Source organism: Bidens hawaiensis, unplaced genomic scaffold (genome assembly GCF_021521415.1).
Source record: "Bidens hawaiensis isolate Kalapana, Puna unplaced genomic scaffold, B.hawaiensis_p1.1 tig00030817_1, whole genome shotgun sequence".
NCBI lineage: Eukaryota > Viridiplantae > Streptophyta > Magnoliopsida > Asterales > Asteraceae > Bidens > Bidens hawaiensis.
Window position 1 is genome coordinate 155062 of NW_027495160.1, and position 11240 is coordinate 166301.

Below are 11240 nucleotides of genomic sequence, written 5' to 3' on the forward strand. Positions count from 1 at the left end.
TTAATAATATAGTTATGGTTTGATGAGACCCAAGACCCATTTATTTTTTTTACTATAAAATTGGTTTTTAATTTAAATAATATATATATCTTTCTTAAAATAAATAAATATTGATTTTTAGTATATCCTACTTTATAGGATTTTTACATCAATAATTTGGTGAGAATAAGTTTGAATTTAATGAGATGTTATAACCCGTTTAAGGAATATATGGGTTTGGTAAGACCCATACCCTTGAATTCGATTTAAATGACTGAGAAGCCTCCATTTAAAAATCAAGCAAATCTGGTGACTTCAAAAAAAGGGGGAGCGACCACATCGTTACACGTAGGATTTTTATGTTTTCGTTTATATATATTATAGATGTATTCTTTATGAGAAGGGACGCCGATTGTCAGCTCGAACTAGTGCTGGTACCAATAGTGAATCTCTACTTTACACATCCCGTAGCCAAAATAAAGCGGAGTCTAATAACACTAACCCGGGAACCGGTCAAATATACCCTGGAAGTAATTATCGGGGAAATAATTATGACCCTACTTTTAACCTTCGTATGGGACGAGGTGGTCGTAGCAATCAGGGGTGCGGGGGCCGAAACCAAAATTCGAACACAAGACCAACAAGTCATACTGCCAGCTACCCAATCCAACAACCCAACTATCAACATAACCATACCCAAGCCTCATATCCCACATACCCACATCCTAACACCACTATACCACAACATTACTACCCGTTCCAACAACCCAATCTCCAAACTCCACCACCCTCTCCATACCCGTCTGCCCCACCAGCCCCATACCCCTCACCCTCGACCCAACCCCATCCCAACACTCAACCAGCCCAATTTGCCCCCCTTCACTCCGGTTTTGCTCAGCCAGCTGTCAATGCTCTTAGCCCGAGCGACATCGGTACGGCCCTCAATAACATGCAACTCAACTATCGGGATCCATATTGGTACATGGACACTGGTGCATCGTCTCATCACACATCAGACTCGGGTAAAATTTCATCTCCCTTGTCTTTTTCCTCAAATCCTATTTTTGTTGGTAATGGTCAACGCTTACTAATTAACGGCTCCGGCAATGGTTTTTATACTTTACCCAATAAAACCTACCAGTTAAACCAAATTTTACACTCACCCCAAGTTATAAAAGACCTTTTATCTGTTCACAAATTCACAATTGATAATCAAGTTTCTGTTGAATTTGACCCTTTTGGTTTTACTTTGAAGGACCTCAAGGATGGACACCACCTTTCCCGTCACAATAGTACCGGAGATCTTTACCCGTTTACACAACCGGCCTTTACCTTGCTATCGTCATCAACATCTACCCCTTGGCATGATCGTCTCGGTCACCCCGGCGCGAACGTGCTAGATTATCTTAGTCGTTTTCTCATTATTAATTGTAATAAGACTATTAAGTCCTTTTTTTGTTCTTCTTGTCATGTTTCCAACAGTAAACGATTACCTTTTCATGAATCTCATTCTGTTACTTTTCGTCCGTTTGATATTATACACTGTGATCTTTGGACTTCACCTGTTCCAAGTAACTCTGGCTATAAATACTATATGGTTTTAATTGACAATTACACTCAATATGTTTGGGTATATCCACTTAAATATAAATCCGACACATTCCCTACATTTTGTAGATTTCATAAGCTTATTCAAACCCAATTTAATACTTTAATTAAAACTTTTCAATGTGATCTCGGGGGGGGGGGGGGGGGGGGGAATTTGAAAACCACGCCTTTAAACAATTTTCTCATACAAATGGCCTTGTCTTCCGCTTCTCATGTCCCCAACCTCCCAACAAAATGGAAAATCCGAACGCATGATTCGAAGATTAAATGACATCATACGAGCCTTTCTCATCCATGCCCACCTACCTTCGGCCTTTTGGGTTGAAGCTTTACACACCGCCGCCTACTTCCACAGTATCCTACCCTCAAAACGCCTACACTTTCAACCTCTCGCCTTTGCTCTCTATCATCGCCAACCGACTTACGATCACCTACGCGTGTTCGGTTGTGCGTGTTACCCAAATCTTTCTGCCACACAGTCCCATAAATTGGCTCCTCGATCTGTTGGTTGCATTTTTTTAGGATATCCACCTGACTTTCGCGGATACCGATGTTACGACCCCTTATCCGGACGTGTTCATGTTTCACGACATGTTACGTTTGACGAACATACATTTCCTTTTAGCCACATCCCTTACTCATCTCACACCACCTATTCTTTTTTGGATGATGACTTACCCACCTCACACACCTTCACCACTGCTTCCAACCAACCCACTGACCAAGAACACACCCCTATAGTTCCCACCTCCTCTTCCACCACTGACCCCACCCCCACCCCTTCCTACGTCTAATGCGCATCCCATGCAAACTCGCGCAAAGTCCGGTTTTCACAAACCAAACCCTCGGTACAACTTATCCGCAACCACAAAAATTTCTCCCGTACCGACCTCTTATATAAAAGCTTTGTCGGACCCTAATTGGTTGCGAGCCATGAACAACGAATTTAGTGCTTTGCAGGAAAATAGTGCGTGGGAATTGGTCCCACGCCCCACCGACCGACCGGTAATTCGTTCCATGTGGTTGTTTAAACACAAGTTCAAACCGGACGGCTCACTCGATAGATATAAAGCTCGTTTGGTATGTAATGGCAAATCTCAAACGGTTGGTGTTGATTGTACTGATACTTTTAGCCCGGTTGTTAAGCCGGCTACTATTCGCACGGTTCTTGCTATAGCCACCTCGCGTGCATGGGATATTCATCAGTTGGATGTTAAAAATGCGTTTCTGCATGGCACGCTTCAGGAAACAGTTTTTATGCTGCAACCACCGGGATTTGTTGACCCAACTCGTCCGAACCATGTGTATCACCTCCATATGTCTCTTTATGGCTTAAAGCAGGCGCCTCGCGCTTGGTACCACCGGTTCTCTAGGTTCGCTTTATCAATGGGTTTTCGGGGGAGCTTATGTGACACTTCGCTATTTATATATCAACATGGGGGTCAGACTGCTTTTCTACTTTTGTATGTCGATGACATCGTACTCACGGCGTCACATTCTAGTCTACTTAATAATATTGTTTCCCGTTTGTCTGCGGAGTTTGCCATGACTGACCTTGGACCGTTACATCATTTTTTGGGCATCACAGTTACTAGAGATCATCGTGATTTGTTTTTATCTCAGGCTCAATATGCGCGTGACATCCTACACCGAGCCTGCATGACTGCTTGTAAGCCATCACACACACCTGTTGACACCACGTCTAAACTTAGTGAAACAGAGGGAGAATTATTACCAGATGGTTCGCTTTATCGAAGTTTGGCCGGAGCACTTCAGTATCTTACATTTACTCGGCCTGACATATCTTATGCAGTTCAACAGATTTGTTTATTTATGCATGCTCCTCGGGACCCTCACTTGACATTTATGAAACGAGTTCTACGGTACATTCATGGGACGCTAGATTATGGTATTCGCATCTCGGCTTCTCCCACTCACTCTCTTGTGGCTTACTCTGATGCTGACTGGGGCGGCTGCTCGGACACACGTTGGTCCACCTCGGGTTACTGTGTTTTCCTCGGGGATAATCTCATATCCTGGTCGTCTAAACGTCAGCCAACCATCTCGAGATCCAGTGCCGAAGCCGAATACAGGGGGTGGCAAACACGGTTGCAGAGGCTACTTGGATCCGTAACCTGCTTCTTGAGCTACACACGTCGATCACTAAAGCAACAATCGTGTATTGTGACAATGTTTCAGCAGTCTATCTGTCAGGGAACCCCGTTCAACACCAACGCACTAAACATGTTGAAATGGACATACACTTTGTGAGAGAAAAGGTTCAAATCGGTCATATTCGAGTTCTCCATGTACCGTCCTCTCTTCAATATGCTGACATTTTCACGAAAGGACTACCTCGACACTTGTTTGACATGTTTTGAAACAGCTTGAACGTCATGTCCTACACACGCTCAAGCTGAGGGGGAATATTAGTAGAATATATCATCTTATTTATTTGAATTATATTGTTACTCAAATAGTGCTAGTTTGTTATGGTATCTTGGGCTATATAATATAATACAATTACATGCGATAACTTTCAGTTTTACCACTCTAGTAGCATACTATGAAATATATTAGTAGTAGTAAGTTTGATAAAGAAATGATCCATAAATGTATGTGCATCATATACCGATTTCAAGATTACAAGTTAAAAAAATGGGGCGAAATTCGGTTGTTTGTCTAATAATGCCTCTTAAGTTCGTTTTACATTCCGAATCTACTATACATATTTATATACTTTTCACATCTCCTTGCATCAATTTCCATCGTTTAAATGTGCACCGAAAGAAATATGATTTCGTGTTTATTTAGGAGCAGAAGGAGTAGGCGAACTCGGAGGCTTCAAGTTTTCATACCTACAACAACATAAAAGTAAAACAATAACGTTAGTTTTAACACCGATAATAATGTGATAACATAGACGAACAAAAACATACATGGGATACGGTGAAAGTGGCCTAGGCTTCACTGTTGAGTGATCCGAGTTGTCTACTTCGGGTGTGGAAGCAATAGGAGACCCGTTGTCTACAATGGAAGCTGGTGGCGGTGATACTGATGGTTTACTTGGACTTGGGGATGAAGGAGGCTTCAGATTTTCATATCTAAAAGACAAAAATACCCCTAGTTATTACAATAAACTGAGTATAACGGAACTATGACAAATGTCTCGTTCATTCATGTATGTCAGGGGTGTGCAAGAAACCAGAAAAACCAATCCAAAACTAAAAAACCCGAAAAATCCAAACCGAAATAAAAACCAACGGTTTGGTTTTGGTTAAAACCGAAAATGAACCGAATTTCTAGATTTTTAATTTTTATTTGAAGTATTTTGTAAGAACTTATTGAATATGTAACTCAATTAGTTTTGGCCAAATGAATAATAGTCAATTAGTTAATAATTAACAAAATTATTCATACTTAAATTTATTATTTTCGGCCAAACTATTTTTTTCGTCCTAAAATTTTCAAGCTCAAATGGCAAATCCGAAAAACCCGAAATTGAACCCAAAAATCAACACAAAAACCGAAAACACCGAAATGAATGGTTTCAAAAATCCAAAAACCGAAGTTTTGGTTTGGTTTTAGCCTAAAACCGCATAGCGCACACCCTTGTATGTTTGTGAACTTCATTTATGTTCATTTAAATTCATTAATGTTCGTTTGTTGGTTTAGTCTAGCTTTATAAAATTAAAATATTACCCATTACAATTTAGTTTAGTTTTACCAAATTTTTAAGCCTAACATATCGATGTTCATGCTTCACTTTAATTGGTGTTAGCTTAGTTATGTTCATTCATTTACTTTCGTGAGCTGTTCTTGTATACTTTTAACAAACGGACGTCAATGGACACGAACACGCTCATTTTCTTAAAAAAATGAACACGAACAAGAAAACCCTGTTCATTTAATTGCTCGTGTCCGTTCACTTGTTTGGTTAAAGTTATATAAACGAGCATGAACATGCTCTGTTCGTGATCGTTCTGTTCGTATACAGACCTAGCTGCTAACTCGTTTAGACCTCACATAAAGTTACTAGCTTTAACCCGACCCGCTTACATGTGTACCCGCCCAACGTTTCTCCACCTCTACTAGAAAATACAAATCAAGCGGAAATAGATTGACTTACGCAGTATAAGGAGAGAGAGGTCTAGTTTTCGGCAATTCTGCAGCCACTGGTGGAGGTTCGGTTGTAAATGTAAATGTAATTGTGTCCACTGGTGTACTAGTTTCAGGAACAGTAGAAGGAGCTGATACTGCTTCAACCGCCGCTTTACTGCCGCCTGATGGAGTTGGGGATGAAGGGGGTTTCAAACCTTCATAGCTGTAATAGTAATATTTACTATTAACAATAAGAGTCTAAAGGTAGCGATTTCAACCGACTTATGAAACGGGCCAGTTTGGGTTGCGTTTTATGCAAACGTGTTAAGACAAAAACAAATTACATCAAAAGGATAACTGTTTTTAAGTATAAGATCAATCACTCATTTAACTATCTGGCTTTCTTCATCAACGCTTGAAAACTATTGGAAGCTATAGTATTTAGGGTTTTAGTATCGAGTCCACGGGCTAGTTTATTTCTATATATTGTAACCCTCTATTGAACAGAATGCAATCGGTCTTTTACCATGTTACAAGGTATCAGAGCCAACCATGGACTCGGAATTTAGGTTCCAATATTAAACAAACTTTTATATTCAAAGACTTACCTTATTACTTTAATAAATATTGTTTTGTTATCATAACCAATGCACTAATTACTTATAAGCATGTCATGTGAACTAAATTCAATAAACTGAACCATTGATAAAACAGTAAAATATTCCAAGCTTAAGCGACTAAAAACGGATGTTTGAGATTCAACTAAAGGCGAAAATTTTGACCCGCTTACTTGCGAATAAACTAAAAAGGAAACAGGCCAAATGGGTCTAAAACTTTTTAATGCTTAAAACCTTCTATATCATTTTATTCAAAAAAAATAAATTATTATTGAAATAATATTATTTTAGTACTAAATTTGACAATAAATAGTTTGAATAGTGAAAGTTTGCACAAAGGCCAGACTATTAAAACAACATTAGATATCACTCAAGGATTATTTTGGTTTTATTTATGTTGAGTTGGGCAAAAACCACTTGAAAATTGTAAAATGACAAAATGTCATTGACTTTAAAGCTTCTATCAAATCTAGAGCTGTGTAAATGACAAAACTGCCCGTGAGTCTACTCACAGAGAGTGACTTACGCGGTATAAGGAGAGAGAGGTCTGGGTTTCGGCAATTCTGCAGCCACTGGTGGAGGTTCAGTTGTAATTGTAACTGTTTCCACTTCTGTGCTAGTTTCAGGAACAGTAGAAGGAGCTGATACTGCTTCAACCACCGCCTTACTGCCACCAGGTGGCGATGGAGTCGGGGATGAAGGGGGTCTCAAACCTTCATAGCTGTCAAAGTAATATTAACAATAAGAATTTAAAGTTAGCAAGCAGTTTCTACAAAATGTAGCAGTTCTTTTGTAAAACGGATAAGAAAGTGTTCGTGTGTCAATAACATTGACCCCTTACTAAAAGTGATCCTTTTTAGCATGAACACGTTTTGACCCACTAATCAAGACAGTAACAAAGAGATAATGGGATGTATGATGTCTAGATTATTATCTGGTCTATCAAGTGAAAATTATTGACATTTGAAGCATAAGAATAACTAAAGATTTTACAGATCAATATGGCTTACGCGGTGTATGGAGAAAGTGGTCTTGAGGAAGCAATTTTTGACTCGACTTGTGGTTCAGTGGCAACGCTCGAAGTCTCAATTATGGTGCTTTTAGAAACAGGTTCCGGTTTTTTAATAACTTCCGGCTCCGGTTCCTGATTATATGTATAATTATTGATATTATGCAAATTATTTGAAGTGATAACTTGTAAGTAAACAAAGATTATGTACCTTAGGTTGGGGAGGTATCGGGCGTTGAGGTGGTATTTTTGTTAAGAGATCACCCATGGGGGTCAATGGCGCTGTTGTTTCGGCAACTACTTCAACTACATTACAATATGAAAGATTATGATTTTTAGCCATAAACGCAAGGAGTTCTGCCACCTGATATTATTAATAACAATAAGCAACATTAAACGAACAAAAGCTCAATTGTCTATGGGAAACAATGTGAAATGAAGCTATTGTCACATGAGCAAAAAGACATGAGTGACGCATAAATATGTAGTAGAAGTTCGGTGGAAGAAAACCTGTAAATTTGAAACTAGACCACCAAATAGAGTATCTTCTAGAGAGAGGGTAAGATTATGTGTTTCCTTGAAGGAGTCTGTAGGACGCTCCATGCCGCCAGGCCTCACTATCTGAAAAGAAAAAAGAAAAAGAAAAAGAAAACAATTAAGGTTTGTAAATGTCTAGGTTACCATGTAAGACACAGTTTGATGTACATCAGTACATGTGGCAAAATGGGTGGATTGTGTAACAGGTAGTTAAAACTTTATGCGTCAAAACAAGCCGGGTTGACCAGGAACGATTTTTTCCAGCTTCTAACTTATTATTATTAGTATTAGTATTGTGATTATTATTATTATATGATCCTTATTAGTACTATTTTTTTAACGGTAGAACCCAAAAATGTAACCAATATGACCCATCCATAAGTAAATACGTCAAAATAGCCATCTCTTGTTTATTCTAACTCACAGTGTAAGGAATCCCGCTAGCAAGTAATGCTTCTTCAGCCTTTCTTTTCCAACATAGAACTCCCCAAAACAAGCTCCAAACAGAAATAATAAAATCAGTGTAAGCATCATACCAACGCATAAAGTATGGTTCCTAAAATTATCAATTGAAAGTGTTTATTATGGCACAAAGCCACAAACAGTCACATAATCAGGAACACTGAACTCACTTCAATACAGCAGCAGGAAATCCAAACTTGTTTGTTCCCAAAGAAGTAACCAAAATAAAGTGTTTCGCTTTTGCAGCAGCAGCTACAGATTTAAACAAAAAACTTTAATTAATTTATATCATCAACCAATTCGCTTTAACTCGTCAAGTTTAATGCAATAGATAAAAGTATTTAAAACCTTAAGTACCTGCATCAATAAGGTTCTTTGTGGCTTGAAAGTCAATTCGGTAAGGCCCAGTAACATCAAATATCTCCTTCTCACTCGCGCCAATGGTACATATAACCGTTGAAGCATTGCCCAATGCAGGCTTAATTTGCTCTGGTTTCTCCAAATCACACTCCACAAGTTGAAGCTTCTCTACAGCTGGACTACACAGTGGGCAGCTTTCCTTACATAACTAACAATAAAACTTCAAAATTTATCATTAAAGTAAAATCTTACGCTGACTTCCATCATCAAGCTTCATCTGCTGCACGCTCTACAAATAATAACAATGGTTTTATACATTTGTATGATTTGTTTATTTACAGTTTAAGAAAATAAAGAAGATTATTAATCTAATGAGTGTAAAGTGTTAAAAGTCATACCTTCACCAAAGACTCTGCTCTTTGAGTGCTTCGTACACCAGCTCGGACGTTAAACCCTAGCTTCAAAAGCTCCCTGCACAAACCATCAGTTATGTAAAAGTTTCAAAATCGAGTGCAAAAAGTTGGATGAGTCGTTATTAACATTGTAAATTGTATTCAACCTTACTGTGCGTGAACCAACTTTGCCGGTTGCCCCTGCAACAAATATGAGATTTTCATCTTTCTCACCGTCTTTTGTTTTCGTTTCAGCAGGCTGTAATCCAATTGTTGCTGCACCTTACATAAAACCAGTAGATGATTGTTATTTAGACAGACTAAGAGGTTAAATGAAACACAAATCTTAAGAGGTGATTTCCTTGGGTGCAAACGAGCCGAGCTGCTCGTTATCTACTCGAGATCGGCACATTAGAATCTCAAACCGAGCTAGATTAAACGAGCCCGAGCTTTTATTGAGGCTCATTTAATAAATGAACTCGAGACCGAGCTTTTACTGAGGCTCATTTAATAAACGAGCTATAAATAAATATGTATATAACTATAAAAATATAGATAAAACAATTAAATAAGTAATAAATTACAAACGAGCTAAGCTTGATTACTAAAACGACCTGAGCTCGAGCACTTTTAACCTACAAATTAAACCTACAATTTATCGAAATCAACAAATCACATCTTCACATTGCAAAATTATCAAAATCAACAATAACCTTATCGCTCATCAAAATCAGCAAATCACATTACAAAATCAAACGAAAACAAACAGCATTGACGTAATAATAATAATAATAATAATAATAATAATACCTGACGCCTGAGCGTTAAAACGAACCGGTTTAAACCTAACGGCATTCGAATTAGATCGCACAACTCTCTTCGTGCCGAACGATCCGATTAACAAGTGACGGTAACACACAACCTGACGGTTATCAATGGAGCCTTTAGTAGTAGTAGGTATGGTAGTAACAACCGGCGAGTGAATTGACCGGAGCTCCATTAACCAACAGAATTGGTTACAGATTGTGGTTGAGAGAGAAAAAGTGCGGGAACGTGTGATATATATATTATTATGATTATGATTATGATTATGATCTAGTAGTGTATGTCAGTTGTGGCATCTCTTGTATTACATCTGGATAGGGTGGGCCCTATGGAATCACACATACGGGTATAGTCGGGTATTTGACCAGTTCCTCCGGGTTTTTTTCGGGTTTTGACCGGGTATTTCCGGTCCCGGAGAGAAATTCTATACCTGGTACTACCCACGGGTCGGGTCTTTTTGTGCACCTCTAGGTTGGGATAGAGGTACATATAGGGTATTGAAAAAACCTAGTTTCGGGTATGAACTGGTTCCGATTTTCGGGTATTACCGGGTGTATAAGAACCCGGTTCTAGGTCATTTATGTCCGTTTATCTTTGTTTAGCTATGTTCATTTATGTTTGTAAATCGTTCGTCTAGATTTAAATAAACGAATACGGACATGTTCATTTTTTTAAACGGATGGATATGAACACAAGTATTTGTCCGATAGTATTCATGTTCGTTTAAAGTTTAATTAACAAATACAAATATGCCCTTGTTTCTTACGTTTATTTGACAAAAATTCTCGAATTTTCACAATTCACACATCGTAGGCACTTACGATATCATACAAGTTTATTTTCACGTATATTATGGCCATTATAATCTGGACAGTAACATAGGCCACCTTAGAAGAAGAAGAAGAAACCCACGATAAGCACAGTATGTTATCAAGACCAAATGAGTCATCTTCTTTCAAATTGGATGGGCATTGTTATTATGTTATCTAAGTCCAAAGAAACAAAGTTTAAAGTTGGTCAAAGTCAACTATTATCAAGAAAGTCAAAAGAAACAAAGTTGGAATGAATATTCAAGCGCTTAACTTAATTTACCAAAATGCTTAAAATGACATACAAGAGCATTCTATCGCTTAACCAACTCAATAAGATAAAAAACCAATTTAAGTTGAAGAGGCAGTCTTGAATATACTTTGATTCCTGATCTTGAAGGATTCAAGGTGCATGGGTCTCTCCCTAAGCCTAGGCACCTAAAAAAAAGGTTAATTTACCAAAATGCTCTTGTCATGGGTCTAAACCTGCATGTAATCAATGTTTTGAAAACGGTTTCATACAGGCTGGTTGAACCGGTAA

The 11240-nt window shown here is 38.3% G+C and overlaps 1 protein-coding gene across 2 annotated transcripts; it reads right to left on the reverse strand.

Annotated features, from left to right (window-relative positions):
* Positions 1 to 4177: 4177 nt before the first annotated feature.
* Positions 4178 to 10089, reverse strand: LOC143581169 (protein TIC 62, chloroplastic-like). Of its 2 annotated transcripts, none has more exons than XM_077064008.1 (14): positions 9876 to 10089; positions 9233 to 9341; positions 9072 to 9144; positions 8926 to 8962; positions 8671 to 8847; positions 8484 to 8565; positions 8276 to 8348; positions 7825 to 7935; positions 7526 to 7678; positions 7316 to 7449; positions 6832 to 7026; positions 5717 to 5911; positions 4527 to 4691; positions 4178 to 4445 (listed from the first exon to the last, which is right to left on the reverse strand). In XM_077064008.1, exons 1-14 carry the CDS (start codon positions 10063 to 10065, stop codon positions 4394 to 4396), a joined length of 1746 nt encoding a protein of 581 aa, XP_076920123.1. In that variant the 5' UTR covers positions 10066 to 10089; the 3' UTR covers positions 4178 to 4393. The 2 variants fall into 2 exon arrangements, with proteins under 2 accessions (XP_076920123.1, XP_076920122.1); XM_077064007.1 differs by having other exon boundaries at positions 9233 to 9347.
* Between the last annotated feature and the right edge of the window lie 1151 nt (positions 10090 to 11240).

Bases quoted from the DNA above. Each gene is read 5' to 3' on its own strand.
- LOC143581169 (XM_077064007.1), bottom strand. From the start codon at position 10,065: ATGGAGCTCCGGTCAATTCACTCGCCGGTTGTTACTACCATACCTACT. The intron at 9,145-9,232 runs GTTGAATACAAT...TGGTTTGTGCAG, and splicing joins GTTGGTTCACGCACAGTAAG to GGAGCTTTTGAAGCTAGGGT. The intron at 8,963-9,071 runs GTATGACTTTTA...TATTATTTGTAG, and splicing joins GAGCAGAGTCTTTGGTGAAG to AGCGTGCAGCAGATGAAGCT.